This window comes from Pan paniscus, chromosome 9 (genome assembly GCF_029289425.2).
Source record: "Pan paniscus chromosome 9, NHGRI_mPanPan1-v2.0_pri, whole genome shotgun sequence".
Taxonomy (NCBI): domain Eukaryota; kingdom Metazoa; phylum Chordata; class Mammalia; order Primates; family Hominidae; genus Pan; species Pan paniscus.
The window spans coordinates 28622922-28644851 of NC_073258.2; the positions used below are offsets into that span (position 1 = coordinate 28622922).

The following is a 21930-nucleotide window of genomic DNA, read 5'->3' on the forward strand; positions in this document are numbered from 1 at the left end:
TATGAATGAATATGCTTTGACTACACCCAACAGTATAGAAAAGTGTATTCAGATTTTATAAAATTACATAGCATCCCCAAGACACCACCCACTCTAAGCCCATCAGTTTTAATATAGGTATGAAGACTTACTAAGCCCCACAGGCAGACAAATATACTTGTTATTTTTAAAATCTTTCTTTTATAGACATGATGTAAAAATCTGTTAGGTAATAATATCAAGGTATCTTGCTACATTCTAAAGTTATTCTAACAGTTTACTTGGTAGGCTTTATCAAGCACATCATTGCAGCCCTATTCACAATTGCAAAGACATAGAATCAGTGATAGACTGGATAAAGAGAATGTGGTACATATATACCATGGAATACCATGCAACTATAAAAAAGAATGAAATCATATACTTTGCAGAGAAATGGATGGACCTTGAGGCCATTATCCTTAGCAAACTAACACAGGAACAGAAAACCAAATATCGCATGTTCTCACTTTTATAAGTGCAAGCTAAATGATGAGAACACATCGACACATAGAGGGGAACAACACACACTGGGGCCTTTCAGAGGGTGGAGGGTCGGAGGAGGGAAAGGATCACAAAAAATAACTAATGGGTACTAGGCTTAATAGCTGGGTGATGAAGTAATCTCTGCAACAAATGCCCACGACACAAGTTTACCTATGTAACAAACCTGAACTTGTACCCCTGAACTTAAAAGTTGAAAGAAAGGAAAACTATTATGTAAAATAACATATGAGCTTTTCTTCACGTTTCCTTAGGATGAGTTAATTTTCTTGATGAGAAATTTTACCAAGAGGGGACATCTTTTGAAAAATTGTACTTTACACTGAGAACAATCAACCAGTTATTATTTACTTTTCAATTTTCTCTTTGAAGTTTTCTAAGGATCTATTTTTCCAGTTAAGAACTCCATATCAGCAGAAAGCCCATTAAATTAAATGATATCTGAATAGCAACTTCTCCTCCTTGGAGCAATGTCAGTTGTGAATTATATGAACGCCTTTTTAAAAGATATCTGTAATTACATGTCTTGGACCTTCATGTATACCCAAGTAAAGCTATTATCTCATGAGATACTTCTAAATATGGGAACACTTATGAAGTGTACTTAGAACTGTCGAAAGTTGCATTAAATGTTACTTTAGGAAAATCTGTTCTGCATGTAAGAAAGGACACATTTCCTATGGGTTTACAGGTTATTCTTGAACTTCAGAGCTACACATGCTTACCAAAACTGATCTGTCCTCTATTTTTAGCTTTAGATGGGTTGTAATCTGATACTAGTCAAGAATACCAGGTTAAACCATAGAAGAAAAGAAATGGAACTTTGGAACAGAGAAGGAAAAAAACTGAATATGCTGTGGGGGTAATTTTAGTCATTCCAAGCAAAGAACACATACTGCTAGTAATGCCAAGCAAGGATGTGATGGCATTTGATGAGAAATGTTGAAAAGAAACTTTGTACTCTGAGAACATTAGGATATCAGATTTTCAGTTTAGATTGTGTCAGTTTCTAGCAAAGATAATCCTTATAATAGCTTTGGAAACACTTGATAGTTCAGAAAATGAAAAAGCACTGCATTAAAGATATATGCGCAGGAAAACATAGGGCAGTAGGAAGGCTGTTTGTTTCATCTTTAATGTTATTTTCTCTATTTCTTTAAGTGTTACATTTGACTACTATTTTCAGCCATAATGTATGTATGGAGAGTCTTCTCCGGACTTTCTTATGTGCCTAATCCTATGAAGAAAAATGTTAAACCCAAGAATTACAAATCAATAGAAACATAGAAGAAGGAATATGTGAAAAGAAGAATCAGTGTTTTTGAAGTCTTCACAGATACTACTACCTGGATTAGGGGTTCCTTGTGGGTGGTTTTATAATACCCTGTATATACCTTTATACTGTTTTTTTTATTTCTTAACAATTTGTGCATCTACTTCCCCTGTGAATGAGCACTATTTTACAACCAATACTGAATTAATGCCTGGCATAGGGAAATAACTCAAGAATTGTTTAGAATTATTGAATAAGTGATTGAATATCTGAATGAATAAAAATTAGTCTTGAAAAAATAATTGATAATTATTTTGTGTAACTTGGTTACACAAGTTAATTTACACCAAATTTCATTATTCATATCAATTTTTTTTAAAAAAAGATCAACGTAAGAAATACAGTTTGGTGATGGTAGGTAGACATTTCCTATTCATATGTGCCAAGCACAACGTGTTCATTTTTTATCAAAATATATTTTCGAGTTTGCCAAGATCGTGGATATAGAATTATATTTTCTGAGCTTTGCTTTAGCTCCATGGTTTCTATATTCAGAGCTTCCTGCTTAAAATTTGTGTGTTATTTATACCACGGGAAGTCATGGTAATGCACCATCCAGGATAGGGTACGTGAGGAACTGTGGAGCATACTGAAAAGGTTATGGACTTTGGAATCTAATAGCTATAACTTTACAATTCCGTTCTGCCAGTTGCTAGATTTGTGACCGTAAATAAGTAAATTTCTTAACCTCTCCTAGTTTCATTTCCCATCTATGACGTAGGCATTGTTTAAATTTTTTTTTTTTAATTTTGGCAAATGCAGTTATTTAAGAATAGTGCATAAGACATATGAATTTGTGGAAATTAAAGGATAAATAAGTGAATTAAGTAATTAATCTCCCAAAGAACAAAAGAATATTTATCTCCAACTCGGATTGCAGCAATAACTACCTCTTTCTCTTACTTACTACACTGCAAATAGATTTTTTTTACTCTTATAAATACATTGCAATCTATCCTACGTTATGGCTTTTATACATGTTATTATCTTTGACTAAAATCTCCCCCCCCACACACACACACATACACATAAACACATTTCTATATGTCAGGTTTTTTTCATTTTTCACTTAACATGTCACTTCTTCTGAGAAAATTTCTCGAAGTAGGTTCCTTTTATTACTTTCCATTATATAACACTGCCTGTATTTTCATAGCATTTCAGACAGTTTATATGTATGCACATATTTGTCTGTTTGGTAAATGTCTGACTCTGTTTTTCAGTGGCCTTCAGCCTAGGGCCCAGGGTATGCTAAGAGCATTTTACTCTCAGTCCAACATCTTTACTATCAGCCAGCACCATTTTGTATCTGTGTACCGCCCCTTGTTCCCCCCAAAACTCCGTATATTTTTACTTGTCTGTTCTGCTAGAGTAACAGGCTATTCTCAACCAGGGCTCGGAAATAGAAAGCTGATCACTTAATATTCTACATCAGTATTTCTTAAATAAGAGAAAGTATTAGACCACCTTACAAATGATTAATTGACATAAAAACTTACTAGGAGAGGTAGATCCTATGCTATTTCTTGGACCTACCATAGAAAACATCAGTCAGTCTTCAACTAAGGGGAACTGTATGGTGTTTTAGTAGTATTTCATTGAACCTTGGCGGAATTCCTCTTCAAAATAGTATTTTCTATATATATATTTATACTTTAAGTTCTAGGGTACATGTGCACAATGTGCAGGTTTGTTACATATGTATACATGTGCCATGTTGATGTGCTGCACCCATTAACTCATCATTTACATTAGGTGTATCTCCTAATGCTATCCCTCCCCCCCACCCCACAAGACGCCCCGGGGTGTGATGTTCCCCTTCCTGTGTCCAAGTGTTCTTGCTTGTCATAATAGAGTTACAGAAAGCTAAGAGACTGAGTACTTTTCTTCCAGTCAATTCTTCCTTTCCCCTGTTTCTAGTTCACATTTTATTTTCACACTGACAATTAATATAAAAATAAACAAATAAATAAATATTTCTATAAAGCAGAAAGATAAAATCCCCACTCCTAGGGTTATCTGATTTTCATCTGTTCAACCATGTCTTATTTCAGTAGAAATTATTTCAAACATTCCCCTATCACTTCCTTTTCAGGATTCCCATTTGCCTCAAAGGGCTTGCACTTCGGTATCTCTGCTTGTGTTTCTTTAAATTAATACATTTGAAGAGTTCTTTAGAAATTTCAGTTTACTCATAAAGTGACCACAAAATTATATAGGTAAAACAATTGAAACAAACAATATGAGTGAAATATAGTTTTTTTATCTTAAGGTACATATAACTACTGAAATTGTATTCTATTTCATTTTTATTCCTGCTCACACTTATTATGACCCTGATTATATTCTGTCTGAAAAGTGAAATTAAGTAACTGCAAAACAAAAGTTTCATTAATTGAAAATGTATTTGCAGTATCTTTTTCACCTTTCAACTATTTCATTCAAAATTTGCTTTAATATAGAGAATCAGCACACAAGGTGGGTGAATAGGGAGGGTGGTGGAAGTAAATGTATCTCAGTTATGTTCACTCTGTGTTTTATCCACAATTGCTATGGTCTTTTCTAAGTGTTTTATTTCAGCGTCTGTGTACTTTGGAGTAAATGGATGGTGTTTTAGGAGTTTTCAGTTGGTTAATGGATACGTAATTTGGTGGCTTTAGAATTAGAAAAAGCTTGGAATATATATTCCCTCTGTGCCTACTTATCTGTGTGATATGTTACTTTTCCCGTGTAGTCTTAGTTTCTCCACAACTATTACAAGTTCCAAAGTCTGTCTTTTATTATTGATGTAAAATTAAATGAAACACACACTTATTACATATAATACATAGTATATAAAATACTGTGTGTGTGTCTGTAAATGGGTGCACTCAGTACTCACAAATCAATAAGAAAAGTCTAACAATACAGCTATAACATAACTTAGTCACTTAAACATTATAACTAGCTAGGAAATACATGAAAACATGCTCACATGCTGGAAAATGAAATTTAAGACAATGAAGTTTTTGTTGTTGACTTTTTATTTTGTCCGTAATTAAAAGTTATAGTATCTGGAGTTGGCCAAGGCATAAGGAAATGGACCCCATCTTGTGCTATTCACGTAAGTGTGAAAAGATAAAACTTTAGGGAGGGCAGTTTGGCATGTCTAGTCCAAATGATAAATATTTATGTCCTCCAACTCAGTATTTGTATATTGAAGTATTTCCTTTTAGAGAAACACTCAAGATTTGAAAAAAAAAGCACATATATGAATGCTCATAAGCAGTATTATTTTAAAGGTAATTCTTGAAAAATACCTAAATATCCACTGACAGGCAAATGATCAAATAAAGTATGGTTTGCCCATACTTCGTAGTATTTTGAAAAGTCTAGAATAGCTCTCTCTCCTTGAACTAGTGAAACATGGTGGTAGGAATGGAGTGAGCTGCCTTGTGCCACAACTGCCACCACACATGTAGTAATAGACTAGAATGATGTTAGAAAACAAAAATACGGTCACCTATCAGAGTCTGCAGCCCAATATCAAGAAGCTGCTAACATTCTGCAGCAACAGTTGTGAAGATTCCATGAACTGTTAGATGTAGAAACATCTTAAAAACTGTCAAACACTTTAAACTTTGGAAGATTATTGTGATTTTCGTTCTGTCCAGTGGCTACACTCACACTTTAAATCAAATCTTCTAACATTCCTTGAAGTAAAGCAGTCTGTGTATGTGAACTGAAGAAATAATTGAAGTGAAATAATGGAGCATTTAGTGCTTTTTGTATGGCCCAAAGGAGCCCTGTGCTGACTTTGCTATAGTGTTTTAGCTTGTGAAAGTCTCTGGAACCTTCCCTGCTTCATCAAGGGAGTCACCTCTATGTCATTTTACTAAGGACAAATACCTAAAACAAACATGTTTAGACCCAGTGCCTGTCCATTGCTGCAAGCAGTCCTACACATCTCCAAACAACAAGTTCAAGATCAGCATGAAATTGGAAATCCAGGATCCTAGGAACACCCCATCCACCTGTATTTATAGGCGCCTCCCTCCACCTGCACCTTGATGGCAGTGTTAACAAGAATGACTCTGTTAGCTGTCTGAATCAGCTGAACTACAGCCTAGTGGGAACTGTGAGAAGATTGGGGATATGCTGCAGACCCCTCTGGGCCCATGTTAGAGACTACATTTCATCATGAAAATCATGGCCCAAGTTTCCCGCCAAAATGGAACCTCTTGCTTTTGCTGGTCTGGGAAAATATAAGACATTTCAAAATCAATGGGAAATAGTGATCAGTATCCATAAAAATATTCTATATGAAGAAAAACAGATGAGCATAAAGCCATTTTTACTACTGAAAATTATACTGCCAAAACCAGTGACTAATCAGCAAACAGCTGTTGCACAACAACTCGAGTTAACTTGAATACAACTAGTAATACTAGTTGTATTAGACCATTCTCACACTGCTAATAAAGACATACCCGAGACTTGGTAATCAATGAAGAAAAGAGGTTTAATTGACTCACAGTTCAGCATGGTTGGGGAGGCCTCAGGAAACTTTCAATAGTAGCAGAAGGGGAAGCAAACACATCCTTCTTCTCATGGCGGCAGCAAGAAGAAATGCAGACTGAAGCAGTGAGGAAAGCTCCTAATAAAATCATAAGATCTCATGAGAACTTACTGTCATGAGAACAGCATGGAGGTAACCACCCCCATGATTCTATTACCTCCCACTGGGTCCCTCCCATGACACGTGGGGAATATGTGAACTACAATTCAAGAAGAGATTTGGGTGGGGACACAAGCCATATCATAGATGTGGATCATAGATATGAAGAAAGTTCCTTGAATCATATAAAAGGTACAAAAATCAGAAAGTAATTGTTAGGTATTGAACATAATCAACAAAGATTCAACATGTATATATATATATGTGTCTGCATTCATAATTGGAGGCCCTGAAGAATATAAACAAGACAATATAACAGAATTAACACTTAACAAGATTAACACTTCCCAAAAATTAAAGAAAAGACAAAACTATATATTGAAAAGGGCCTAAATTATTTCCGGGAAAATTGATTTAGATTGGTCAACTCCAAAACATATTGTAATAAAACTATTAAACTCTAAGGAAAAAATCCTCTAAGCTTCTGACAAAAAAGCAATTGTTTACAAAGGGAAGAAAGTCAGGTTTGCATCAGATTTCTCAATAGCAAAGTACAAAACAAGAACAAGTAGAGCAATATTTTCAGGAAATTCAAGGAAAGAAAATGGGAGCAAGGATTTTATATCTCATCAAACTGTTTGTTCTTCAGGTATTGATATCATATGAAAATAGTTTTCATCATGTTAGAACTCAGAGGATATTGCAACCTTAAGCCCTTCCCGAGGAGTCAGTTAGGGAAGCAGCTTCATCCAACCAAAGATGATCAATCTAAGACAAAATCAGATGAAGAAACAATTTGTTCCTTGTAGAATTTGTGTGTGTGTGTGTGTATGTGTTTATCAGTCTGGGTTCAATGAAAAGTGAGAAACAACATAGTAATTTGAAACCAGAAAGTTTAATATAATTGTTAACTGTAAAAGAAGAATAATGAGGGATTGGCTATTAAAAATGAACGAGAACTCTGAAGAATATAGGAACAGCAGACATAAAGAGAGGCCACTACATTAGGACTCAGATAGATAGCTCTCCCCCATTATCAGAGCTGAGTCATAGACCTTGCTAGACGGGCACAGCCATGGCTCACTGGGTCACTGAGAAGTCACAGTAGTGCCATGTTGGTGAAGCTTGCTAGAAACATTTCCTCTCTGGTGCTGGTAAGGGCAATTCATTGAGAAGTGTTTTTCTGGAGGAACTCTACTACCTAACTACCCCAGGTGGGGGTAGGGGTGCTACTGCTGCTGACCACTGATACTACTGGCTGCCATGCACTGTGGGAAACCAACAATGGAGATGATGAGAGTGCTGCAGGAACCTGTCCAGCAAACACACTGGAACCAGAAAGCAAACCCGTTTCTTCCTATGGTGTCTTTAGATGAGATCAAGGGATATCACTTAAGCTAGTACCAAACAGTAGAATTCTAAGTAAGGAAAGGGGGGAGATAAGGACATTATAAAATATATTCATATAAAGATAACCCCTAAAACAAAAATCCAAAATTTCCTAAATTCCAAAAGTTCAAAAAAAAAAAAAACATATCATGTAGAGAATGAAGTAAATATGAAAACCTCAGGAAATAAAACCTAATGTGACAGATTTGAGACCAAATGTGTAATTTATATTAATAAATGTAAATGGATTTAACCTACCTGTTAAAAGAATAAAACATTTAGATTGTATTCAAAGTAAAACCCACTCTGTGCTGTATACAGGAGTCACACATAAAAAAGTGAATCAGAAAGAAAGGTTGCAGTTCTGATACTGGACAAGGTAAAATTCAGGCTAAGATTCATTAAACAAGACAAAGAAGCCACCTGATTCTTAAAGATGACAATGCTTAAAATTCACAATGAAAATGTAATAGTTATAAATAAATCAGTGTCATTAGAAAGTACCTGTCTTCATAAAATAGAATTATAGGAAATGCAAAGAGATAGATACTAACACACTAATAGAAAGTTAACACCCTTATTTCAAGGCAGGACACACCAAGAGGACAAAAAGTAAAAGTACTGGCCAGGCACGGGGGCTCACGTCTGTAATCTCAGCCCTTCGGGAGGCCAAAGCGGGGAGATCTCCTGAGGCCAGGAGTTTGAGATCGAGAACATCCTGGCCAACATGGCGAAACCCAGTCTCTACCAAAAATACAAAACGATAAAAAATAAAAAGATTAACCAGGCATGATGATGCACAACTGTAATCCCAGCTACTCGAGAGGGTGAGGTAGGAAGATCACCTGAACCCAGGAAGCAGAGTTTGCAATGAACCGAGATTGCACCACTGCACTCCAGCCCAAGCAACTGTCTAAAAAAAAAAAAAGTAAGTCTTAAAGGCTTTAATGGATAAGGTAGATCATATATATATGTATGTGTCTACGTATGTGTTTGTGTGTATACATATCAAATCTTATATCCTTGCAAATGATCTTCTACCTTGAAATTAAAAACCTAAACAACTCTTATTTGAAAAAAGAAAACATAACTAAAATTGCACAATTCTAAAACATAATGATGAACACATCATGTATCAGAATTTTGACATACAATTAAAGTGCTGTCAGGAAGATTATTTATAGCTTTAAATACTTGACATCAATAAAAATGGAAGGATGAACATTAAAAATTTTAATTCCTAACGCAAGAGGTTAGAAAAATAATTACAAAACAAATACCAAGAAAGAAGAAAAAAAGAAGTTAATGAAATAGAAGACAGAAAAGCAATACATAAAGTACTGCTCCTTTGGGGGAAAAAAATCAATGAAATAGATAAACCATTATTTAGCATAATATAAAATGAGTAATCACAGATATACAAAATAAGAAATGACAAAGGAGAAATAGCTCTATGCAAATCAATTTGAAAGCTAAAATGGGGAAATACTTTTTGTCCAAATTGACTCCAGTGGCATTACAATGTTTAAACAGATGTACAGAAAACAAAAATTTTCAAGGAATTACACCCACAATCAAGACCATGTGCAGATTTGTTCATAGGATAATCTACCAAACTTTAAGGATCAGATAGTTTCAATGCTAATTGACTTGTATGTCGGTGATATCCAGATCTCTCTGTGGCAGTAGAAATATTTTACATCTGTGATGTTCAGTATGGTTGTCATCAGCCACATATGGCTATTGAATGAGCACTTGAAATGTGGCTACGATGACTGAGGAACTGAATTTTTAACTTCATTTAGTTGTAATTTAAAGTTAAAAGACCTTATATGACTGATTGTTATTGTACTGGGCAGTATAGCGCTAGCTCCTAAAAATGTAGGAAAATGTCTAAATTCTTTTTATGAACCATGTAGAACTTTGAAGCCTAAACCAGATTTATTTAATTTCAACCTTTATAATGGATAACAGGAGTACATGTGCAGGTTTGTTACATGGTTATATTGCATGATGCTGAGATTTGGGGTATGGCCCCCATAACTCAGGTAGTGAGCAATACCCAATAGGTAGTTTTTCTTTTCTTTAACTTTCATTTTAGGTACAGGGATACATGTGTAGGTTTGTTACAGAGATAAACTCATGCCACAGGTTTGTTGTACAGATTATTTTGCCACCTGGGTACTAAGCCTAGTACCCAATAGTGATTTTTGTTTGTCTCCCTTCTGCCACCCTCCACCCTCAAATAGACCGCAGCGTCTGTTCCCTTCCATATGTCCATGTGTTCTCATTGTTCAGCTGCCACTTATGAGAACAAGTGATGTTTGGTTTTCTGTTCCTGTGTTAGACTGCTAAAAATGAGGGCCTCCAGCTCCATCCATGTTCCTGCAAAGGACATGATCTTGTTCATTTTATGGCTGTGTAGTATTCCATAGTGTATATGTACCACATTTTACATTTTATTTATCCAGTCTAGCAATGATGAACATTTAATTTGATTCATTGTCTTTGTTATTGTGAGTAGTGCTGCAAAGAACGTTCACGTGCATGTGTCTTTATGGTAAAATGATTTATATTCTTTTGGGTATATACCCAATAATGAGATTGCTGGTTTGAATAGTAATTCTTTTTCTTAGCTCTTTGAGGAATCACCAAACTGCTTTTCACAGTGGTTGAACTAATTTACTCTCCCACCAACGGTGTAGAAGTGTTTCTTTTTCTCCACAACCTTTCCAGCATCTGTTATTTTTTTACATTTTTAATAATAATTATTCTGACAGATGTGAGATGGTATCTCATTGTGGTTTTGATTTGTATTACTCTAATGATCAGGGTTATTGAGCTTTTTTTCCCCATAATTGGTGGCCACATGTGTATCTTCTTTTGAAGAGTGTCTGTTGATGTCATTTGCCCACTTTTTAATGGGGGTATTTGAGTTTTTCTTGTAAAATAGTTTAAGTTCGCTATAGATGCTGGATATTAGATCTCTGTCAGATGTATAGTTTGTAAATATATTCTTCCCCTATGTAGGCTGTCGGTTTACTCTCTTGATAGTTTCTTTCCCTGCGAAGAAGTTTAATTACATCCCATTTTCCAATTTTTTGCTTTTAGTGTGATTGCTTTTGACATCTTCATCATAAAACTTTGCCAGTTCCTATGTACATAATGGTATTGGCTAGGTTGTCTTTCAGGGTTTTTATAGTTTTGGATTTTGTGTTTAAGTTTTTAATCCATCTTGAGTTGATTTTTGTTTATGGTATAAGGAAGGGGTCCAGTTTCAATTTTCTGCTTATGGCTAGCCAGTTATCACAGCACCATTTATTGAATAGGGAGTCATTTCCCCATTGTGTGTTTTTGTCAGCTTTGTTGAAGATCAGATGGTTGTAGGTTTGTGCCCTAATTTCACGTTCTCTATGCTGCTCCTTTGGTCTGTAAGTCTGTTTTTGTACTGGTATCATGCTACTTTGGTTACTGTAGTCCTGTAGTATAGTTTGAAGTCGGGTAACATGATGCCTCGAGGTTTATTCTTTTTGCTTAGGATTGCCTTGGCTATTTGGGCTCTTTTTTGGTTCCATATGAATTTTAAAATAGTTTTTTTCTAATTATGTGAAGAATATCATTGGTAGTTTGATAGAATAGCACTGAGTCTGTAAATTTTTTTGTGAAGTATGGCCATTTCAATGATAATGATTCTTTCTATCCCTGAGCATGGAATGTTCTTGCATTTGTTTGTATTGTCTCTGATTTTGAGCAGTGTTTGGTAATTCTCGATGTAGAGATCTTTCACCTCTCTGGTTAGCTGTATTCCTAGGTATTTTTTGTGTGGCAATTGTGAAAGGGATTGTGTTCCTGATGGCTCTCGGCTTAGCTGGTGTTGGTGTATAGGAATGCTAGTGATTTTTGTATGTTGATTTTTTTATCCTGAAACTTTGCTAAAATTGCTTATCAGCTCTAAGAGCTTTGGGTCTGAGACTATGGAGTTTTCTACGTATACAATCATGTCATCAGCAGACAGGGAAAATATGACTTCCTCTCTTCCTATTTCAGTTCCCTTTATTTCTTTCTCTCTTGCCTGATTGTTTTGGCCAGGACTTCCAATACTATGTTGAGTAGGAGTGGTGAGAGAGGGCATCCTTGCCTTGTGCTTATTTTCAAGGGGGAATACTTTCAGCTTTTGCCAATTCAGTATGGTGTTGGCTGTGGGTTTGTCATAGATGGCTCTTATTATTTTGAAGTATATTTCTTCAGTGCCTAGTTTATTGAGAGTTTTTAACATGAAGGAATATTGAATTTTATTGAAAGCCTTTCCGCATCTATTGAGATAATTTTTAAAAATGTGATTTTTGTCTTTAGCTCTGTTTATGTGATGAGTCTTATTTATTGATTTGCATGTTGAACCAACCTTGAATCCCAGGTATAAAGCCTACTTAATCATGGTAGATTAGCTTTCTGATGTGCTGCTGCATTCAGTTTGCATGGACTTTGTTGAGGATTTTTGCATCAATGTTCATCAAGGATATTGGCCTGCAGTTATCTTTTTTGTTATGCCTCTACCAGATTTTGGTATCAGAATGATGCTGATCTCACAGAATGAGTTGGAGAGGAGTCCTTCCTCCTCAATTTTTTGATAGTTTCAGTAGGAATGCTATCAGCTCTTCTTTATCCATCTGGTACAATGTGGTTGTGAATCCATCTGATTCTGGGGTTTTTTTGGTTGTTAGGTTATTATTGATTCAATTTTGTAGTATTGGTCTGTTCAGGAAATCAGTTGTTCTGTTGATGCAGGTCTGTTCAGGGAATCAATTTTTTCTTGATTCAGTCTTGGGAGGGTGTATGTGTCCCCTCTTATTCATCTCTTCTAGGTTTTCCAGTTTGTGTGCCTAGAGGTGTTCATTAGTACTCTCTGATGGTTACTTTTATTTCTGTGGGGTCGGTATTTCTGTGTAACATTCCCTTTCTCATTTCTGATTGTGTTTACATGAATCTTCTCTCTTTTCTTCTTTATTAGTCTAGCTATTGGCCTATGTACATCATTAATTTTTTCAAAAAACAAACTCCTGGATTCGTTGATCTTTTGAATGGTTTGTTATCTCTCGTTCTTCAGTTTACCTCTGGTTTTGGTTATTTCTTGTCTTCTGCTAGCTTTGGGGTTGGTTTACTCTTGCTTTGCTTCTCTAGTTCTTTTAGTTGTGATGTTAGGTTGTTAATTTTGGATCTTTCTAACTTATTGATGTGGGCATTTAGTGCTATAAATTTCCCTTCTAACACTGCCTGAGCTGTGTTCCAGATATTCTGACAAGTTGTATCTTTGTTCTCAATAGTTTCAAAGAACTTCCTGATATCTGCCTTAATTTCACTTACCTAAAAGTCACTCAGGAAAATGGTTGTTTAATTTTCATGTAATTGCATGGTTTTGAGCAATTTTTTAAGTCTTCATTTTTATTTTTATTGTGATGTGACCCAAGAGTGTGTTTGGTATCATTTTGGTTCTTATGCATTTGCTGAGGGTTGTTATATTGTCAGTGGGGTGGTCGATTTTAAAGTATGTGCCATATAGTGATGAGAAGAATGTATATTCTGTTGTTTTGGGGTGGAGAGTTCTGTAAAGATCTGTCAGATCCATTTGGTCCAATGTTGAGTTCAGGTCCTGAATATCTTTGTTAATTTTCTGCCTTAATGATCTAATACTGTCAGAGTAGTGTTAAAGACTCCCACTATTATTGTATGGGAGTTGAAGTCTCTTTGTAGGTCTCTAAGAACTTGCTTTATGAATCTGGGCGCTCCTATTTTGGGTGCATAAATATTTAGGATATTTAGGTCTTGTGGAATTGAATTCTTTACCATTATGTAATGCACTTCTTTGTCTTTTTTGATCGGATATGAAATGCTTGGTTGAAGATATTTTTCTTTAAGAATGTGAATACAGGCCCCAATCTCTTCTGGCTTGCAGGGTTTCTGCTGAAAGGTTCACTGTTGGCCTGATGGAGTTCCCTTTGTAGGTGACCTGCCCTTTCTCCCTAGCTGCCTTTAACATTCTTTCATTTCAACCTTGGAAAATCTGATGATTATGTTTCTTGGAGATGGTCTTGTGTAGACTCTTTCAGGTGTTCTCAGTATTTCCTGCATTTGACTATTGGTCTCTCTAGCAAGGTTGGGGAGATTTTCATGGACAATACCCTGAAATATGTTTTCCTCATCCCTTTTAGGGATTCCAGTGATTCATAGATTTGGCCTCTTGACATAATCCCACATTTATCAGAGGTTTTGTTCACTCTTTTTTATTCTTTGTTCTTTACTTTTGTCTGACTGTCTTCTTTAAGTCTTCAGGTCCTGACATCCTTTTCTCAGCTTGGTCTGTTCTACTGTTAATACTTGCTGCTGCACTGTGAAATTATTGTAGTGTTTTTTCAGCTCTATTAGATCAGTTAGGTTCTTTTTTACACCAGCTCTTTCACCTGTTAACTTCTGTATCATTTTATTGTGATTCTTAGTTTCCTGGATTGGGTTTTGCCATTCTCCTAAATCTTGATAATCTTTGTTCTTGTTCCTATTCTAAATTCTATTTCTGTCATTTCAGTCAACTCAACCTGGTTAACAACCCTTGTTGGAGAACTAGTTTGGTTGTTTGAGAGGTAAAACACCCTGACCACTTGAGTTGCTAGAGTTCTTGCATTGGTTCTTTCTTATCTGTGTGTGTGATTGTTCCTTTAACTGCTAGGCTGCCTCTGATTGCAATGGTCATGTTGGGGCAGGGAGGTTGTGCTGAAGTCCCAGGTCAGGCAGTCCTGTTCAGTGAGGAGAAGTGAGGACTGGGATCTGCGTTGAGAACAGTCTGACCACTTTTCCAGTAGATGGGTGCTCTGTGCCTAGGGACCAGACCAGCCACTGTTCCCGTGGATTCTCCAGAACTGGAGACAGCAAGGGCTAGTGCTGTGAGACAGCAAAGATGGTAACCTGCCCCTCGCACCAGGAGCTTTGTCCCAGGGAGTTACAGAACTGCTACTGGCTCAAAAGTCCCAGCAGGGGGTGGACCCAGTGAGGAGATACTGGATCAGGGGCCCACATAACCAACAGTCTGGCCATTTTTCCATAAGTCTGCTCCAATATGTTTGAGGGTCTGCTCCAGTCTCTAATCACCTCCAATTTTCCAGTACCTGAAGGTATCAACAGTGAAGGCTGCAAAACAGTAAAGATGGTGGCCTGCCCCTCCCTCTGGCAGCTCCATCCTAGGGAGGTATGGACCTGCTGCCAGCCCCAACACACTGGCAGGGGTGGCTGGGGACCTTGGTCAGGAGGTCCTACCCAGTGAGGAGGAGTAGGATTGGGGACCTGCATAACAAAGCAGTCTGGCCACTTTTTCATAGAGCTGGGTTGGGGGTCCACTCCAGCCTCTTGTTGCCTTGCACTCTCCAAAACTCGAAGGCAACAATAGCTAAGACTGTGAAAGAACAAAGATGGCAGTCCTCCCCTCTCTCTGGGAGTTCTGTCTCAGGGAGCTTTGGAACAGTTGCTGACTGGAAAACACTGGCAGGGGTGGTTATAGACCTCAGTTAGGAGATTCGTCCGGTGATGGAAAAAGCAGTCTGGTTGCTTCTTTGTAGAACTGCTCCAGTATTCCGGGGGACAGCTTCAGTCCCTAATCACCTTGGATTCCCCAGAGCCAGAGGGCATCAACAGCTAAGTCTGCCAAACAGCAAAGATGGCAGCCTACCCCTCCCTCTGGGAGCTCCGTCTCAGGGAGGTGTAACAGTGATACCTGTGGCAGGCTGGGGTTCCAAGCCAGTAGGTCTTATCCTGCGAGGTACTGTGAAAGAAGGGCCTGCAGACCATCACTGCTCAGCCCCCTGGACTCAGCTTCTTTCCTAGGGGTATGTACAAGGGTCTAACCTCCCACTTTGCTGGAGTTGCAGCCACTTTTGCCAGGAAGCCTGGGCATCAAAAGCTCCTGGGGCTCCACATGTGCCCAAGTGGCTGCTCTGCCGAGACTCCACATAGCTCTGCCTGTCAGAATGAAGGCCCTGTTGGAGTGGGTTCACAAGGGGATCTTCTAACCTGAGGGTTGCAAATATCCATGAGAGAAGAGTGGGTCCCCAGGGTCACACATTCACTCACTGCTTCCCTGAGAGTAGGAGGCTCCCCTGGCTCTGTGTCACTCAGGGGTGGGTAGTGAGATAGTCATCCTGTCTTGATTTTCTCCATTCTCCATTGGTCAGCTTGTTTTCTTGATGAATCTCAATGCATGTACCTGGGTACTTCAGTTGTAGATGCTGTATTTATTACCCCTTCTATTTCTTTCCATGAGAGTGGGGCACACTAGCTGATTCTAATTGGCTGTCTTGGCCAGCCCCTCCATAGGTAGTTTTTCAACCCACATCTTTCTCCACCCCTTTAGTAGTCTGCAGTGTCTATTCTTCACATGTTTATGTTCATGTATGCTCAGTGTTTAGCTCCCACTTATAAGTGAGAACATACATAAGTCTGATTTAAACACATACACACACGTAACTCATGTATGAGTATTATCACAAAAATCCTAATAAAATATTGGGAATTAGAATTTAACATATTTAAAACAATTAATCAGGACAAAGTATGTTTTGTTTTTGATTTCTGGGAATGAAAAGAGGATTTAATTTTAGAAAATCCATTAATGGAATTCAACATATTAAGATAGCTAAGGAATAAAATTATATAAACTTTGAAAAAATTCAACACACTACTGAACAAAAAAATAATAAACTGGGAAGTGAGTAGTACATTCTTAGCTTGAAAAAATATTTATACCTCAGTGCTAAAGCCAGTATTTTACTCAATTGTTTAAAATAATCCAATTGATTATTTATAATTTCAATACAGTGGGAAAGAAACTCGCATTTACAATAGCCAAAAGAGAGCGGGAGCTAACCAATATGCAAAACTTATATAAAGAAAAGTTTTTAAAACACCTGACCAAAAGCATGAACTATAAAACAATCACAGGATAGATTCTGTCAAAATTAAGAACTTCTGCTTTTTAGAAGACACTAGTAAGATAATGAAAATATAGGCTACAGACTAAGAGAAAATATTTACAGGTCACTTAGCTGACAGCAGTACTTACCCCCAAAGTGATTATAGATTCAATGGAATCCCTATCATAATCACAGCTACCGGCTGGGAGCAGTGGCTCATGCCTATAATCCCAGCACTTTGGGAGGCTGAGGCAGGTGGCTCACCTGAGGTCAGGAGTTCAAGACCAGCCTGGCCAACATGGTGAAACCCCATCTCTACTAAAAATACAAAAAAAAAAAAAAAAGAAAGAAAATAGCCAGGCATGGTGGCGAGCACCTGCAATCCCAGCTACTCGGCAGGCTGGGGCAGGACAGTGGCTTGAATCCAAGGGGCAGAGGTTGCAGTGAGCTGAGATCTCACCACTGCACTCCAAGCTGAGGAACAAGAGCAAAACTCTGTCTCAAAAAAAAAAAAAAAAAAATCAATCATAGCTGCCTTTTTTACATGAATTGACAAGTTGATCCTTAAATTTATATGGAAATACAAAAGACTAAGAATAGCCAAAGCAATCTTGAAAAGAGAGAACAAAAGTAAAGAACTCAGATTTTCTGGTTTTAAAACTTACTGCAAAGCTACAATGCTAAAGACATTGTGGTTTTGGCATAGGAATGGACATATAGATTGGTGGGTTAAAATTGAGAGTTCAGAAATGAACCCATAAATTTGTGGATAATTGAATGTAGACAAGGGGGCCAAGACAAGTCGATGGCATTTTCAACAACTTGTACGGGAACAACTGGATATCCACATGGAAAAGAATAAAGTTGGAGCCTACCTTCACACCATGTACAAATTAGCTACAGGTGGATTATAACCTAAACTTAAGAGCTAAAAGCATAAAACTCTTAGAAGAAAACACAGGAGTAAATCTTCATGACCTTGAATTAGATAATGGTTTCATAGATACCGCACCTAAAGCACAAACAACTAAAGAAAAAAAAATAGATAAATTGAACTTTATCAAAATTAAAAGCATTGTGTTTCCAAGAACACAATCATTAAAGTGCAAAGACAACTTATGCAGTGGGAGAAAATAGGCAAATGCATGGAGGCAAGAAATTAGGTTAGTAGTTTCCAGAGACTGAGCTGAAGAGGAAATGGGGATCGGCTGCAAATAGGTATGATGTTTCTTTTTGGAGGAATAATAAAAGCGTTTTAAAGCCACATAGAGTGATGTTTGCACGACTCTGTGCATATACTAAAAAGAGCTAAACTGTATACTTAAAGGAGTCAATTTTATGGTATATGAGTTATATATCAACAAAGCTTTTAAAAACTTTTAACTCCGAAAAGTCTGGGATAGATCTGTATGTGTTGAGATGGAAAAAATACCTAAGACACAATATATAATGTGACAAACTATAATTTCATTTTTGTAAGAAAACTATTTTTATACATAGTTACATATATGAATACATAGACAAAGACCAATAAACTGATAACATTCATTTCATTTAGAGAAGAGACTGGAATTTAAGAATCAGAGTAAAACAAATTTTAATTTTTAATTTTATTTACTTCTATAATTTAAAACCTTTTAAAATGAGAACATTTTATGTAATTTGCTGGTATAAAATACTTAAATATCCTCAAAGTGAATAAATAAAGGCACCAACCACAAAACCTGACATGTAATAGGCACTCCACAATAAAAAGTCCCTTTGCCTCATGTGGTGTGAAGTCCAAACACAACACTGGGTGTGGGCGGAGGGCGGGGGTGGTTCATGGTTTTATTCACATTATGCAGACAGCATACATAGCCAACATCTCAACTCAGGTGTCAGTAAGAAACTTTTTAGGGAGTGATTCACGATCAAGCAGCTTTGTACAATTTACCATATGTATTAGTCTGTTTTCACATTGATAATGTATTTCTTTATAAATTATTCAGTCTCAGGTAATAACGAACTACCTGAGACTGGATAATTTATAAAGAAAAGTGTTTTATTTGGCTAATGTGTCATAGAGCTTGCATTCTAGGGAGGTATACAGAAATAAAACAAAATATATAATATGAATGACAGTGGGTGTTTAGCAAAAAATAAGCAAAAGAGTAATGTTAAAAGCTAAATTCTTTTTAAATGATGGGAAGTAACCTGGAACTGGTAAATGAAAATGACAGTAATAAAGAAGACTAGAAGAATAGTTTAATGACAGGAATTTGAATACTGATTTTTAGAGAGGAAGCATGAAGAATGAACTGAGACAGGCAATTAGGTACAATAAGGATATCTACTCCACCTCAAGTAAAGTTGATAAGAAGTTGTGGAAGAGAAAAGAGCCTCCACTGGAGGCAGCTGCAAGAGAAGCAGTGTCACTATGGGGATATGGTGCAGTGCCAGGTTTGGGTAAAATTATGGAGGGAAATGGGTGATCCACAGAAAAATCTAAGGAGGATATTAAGTGGATTTTCTGATGTTTTATATGAGTTCCCAGGGACATAGTGAGAGAGTCTGGGTGGGAGATGTTGGAAATGAGAGTGTTCAGAGACACTGAGGTTTAGAGTGCCAAGGGAGAGGAGTGACCTGGGATTGACATTACGGGATGAAGAGGAATGGAGACAGGGAAGTGGAGCCATTCTTTCCTGGTTCACACAGTGTAGGGGGACTTCTGCTTTTGGAGGACTAGTTTGGTTGAAGGGCGTTCTGACTTCTGGCAGATGAGACTCTGTGCATGAGGGAAGTAGCTCTAACACTAAGCACAGGGTTGGTGTCTTGATCCCTGCTTGCTGCCCAGTTTTTATACTGTGTTATGTTATCTCTTTCCAGCCTCTAAGTCACTGTTAAGACATTATGTATGTGTTTAGGGGAGAGGAGGGCGTAGAAAGAAGGGCCCCATTTAGTAATTTCAATGTTTATATATTAGGTTTTATGTATTTTGCTATTTGAAAGCCTAAATCATAAGGTTTATTCAAAGAGTATCCCAATAATTGTTGTCATAATTCCCCAAATGAACTTAAACATCAGTTTCTTTTTTCACAGAACTTTTAAAGGAGTGGTGAAAGCTCAAACAGGAAACAGAGATGTTTATGTCTCAAGACTATTTAATAATAAACAAAAATCTCAAACACTCTCCTTGACAAAATATAAACAAAACTAACTCAATTATTTCTAATATCTAGGTGGCACTTTTCAATAGTTCATTCCTGAAACAGGTATCACAAGAATTAAAACTTTTTATTGACCTCTACTGATTGATTTTTTATTGCTAAAACTCAACATTTTGGATTTGCAGGTATGAATATAAGCAAGAGTGAGATAACAAAAGAAACTTCGTTAAAACCGTCTCGGAGATCCCTGCCTTGCCTTGCCCAGAGCTACGCTTACTCAAAGAGCTTGAGCCAGTCTACTTCCCTCTTCCAGTCAACGGAGAGTGAATCTCAGGCTCCCACATCTATAACCTTAATCTCCACTGACAAAGCAGAGCAAGGTGAGCAGCAATTCCTATTTTCTTGTTCAATTTATAAAAACTACGTGTTTTCCAAACACTCCTTTCCTTCCTTTTTCCACTGGACCAGTTTTATGGAGCTCTTCAGGAAGGAGGCTGGCATAGAAAGGAGACCAGTACACCATGCCATTTGTTGGCCAGATGTGTTTTATCTCTTCCTTGCCTTGAAGGTGGCCAATCCCATGGAGTCTGGACCTAATATTTGTTTGCAGTGGAAGTCCCAGCTACATGAATCACTGGTACATTTGGCCACTGTTTGCATCCCTCTTGTTGATGAGTAACATTCCTGGCGAGAACTTATAACCAGTATTCAAATAGAAAATGTCATCAGTAATAAACTGTTTTCTAAAAATAAAGGCTGAAGACTTTACAACTGACAATAAAGCATTGAAGATTTGGTGGCATAAAGATTTAGTTGGACAAGTGTTGGCAACCCAAGGCTGGTGTGCAAGGGCTGAATTTTAGAGACCTAGCAGCAAGGTGCCACACAAAGAAACGCTGTGGCTACCCTTAGGCACTCTTCTACACACATTTACCCACTAAGACACACACTATCCCTTTAGACAACTCCCTTTTATAAGAGTTAAGAATTTAAATACAACCAAGCTCCCTGTTGTGCAGTGGATAGGGTATGTTTTTCTTGTTCTTTTTTTAGAGATGGAGTCTCGCTCTGTCGCCCAGGCTGGAGTGCAGTGGCACGATATCAGCTCACTGTAACGTCTGCCTCCCGGGTTCAAGTGATTCTCTTGCCTCAGCCTCCTGAGTACTGGGATTACAGGCACACACCACCATGCCTGGCTAATTTTTGTATTTTTAGTAGAGACTGGGTTTCATCATGTTTGTCAGGTTGGTCTCAAACTCCTGACCTCGTGATCCACCTGCGTCGGCCTCCCAAAGTCCTGGGATTACAGGTGTGAGCCACTGCACCCAGCCATGTTTTTATTTTTCAATCCTTTTGTTGCTTTTTCTTATAAGAATGCAGTCCCTTATGATTCCATATGGTTGCTTCTTTTTCTGGATAACTAAAAAATATCAAAATTATTGTTTCAATACTATTGTGAAATCACTACATATTGTAGTTAGCTTACAAATATGTCTACTATGTAAAGTGGCAAATTGTTCAAGAAGATGAAGATATTAAAACATAATATAGGTGTTTCTTTTTTCCCTTATTGAAAGTAAAATTTTAGGCCAGGCACGATGGCTCACGACTGTAATCCCAGCACTTTGGGAGGCCAAAGTGGGCAGATCACTTGAGGCCAGGAGTTCGAGGCCAGCCTGGCCAAGATGGTGAAACCCTGTCTCTACTAAAAATACAAAAGTTAGCCAGGCATGATGGTGCATACCTATAGTCCCAGCAACTCAGGAGGCTGAGGCACGAGAATTGCTTGAACCCAGGAGGCGGAGGTTGCAGTGAGCTGAGATCATGCCATGGCACTCCAGCCTGAGTGACAGCGAGACTCCGTCCCTTAAAAAACGGAAAAAACAGTGACATTTTAAATAACTAATTTTAATTCATTAAGTTAAGAAA

The 21930-nt window shown here is 37.4% G+C and overlaps 1 protein-coding gene across 1 annotated transcript in view; it reads left to right on the forward strand.

Moving 5' to 3' along the window:
- The window catches only part of ANO3 (anoctamin 3), a 333485-nt gene that overhangs the window by 91386 nt on the left and 220169 nt on the right, over positions 1 to 21930 (forward strand). Inside the window, exon 2 of the mRNA XM_003830440.6 lies at positions 20187 to 20381. Coding sequence (XP_003830488.1) covers positions 20187 to 20381 — 195 coding nt within the window. The remainder of the gene's footprint in view (positions 1 to 20186; positions 20382 to 21930) is intronic.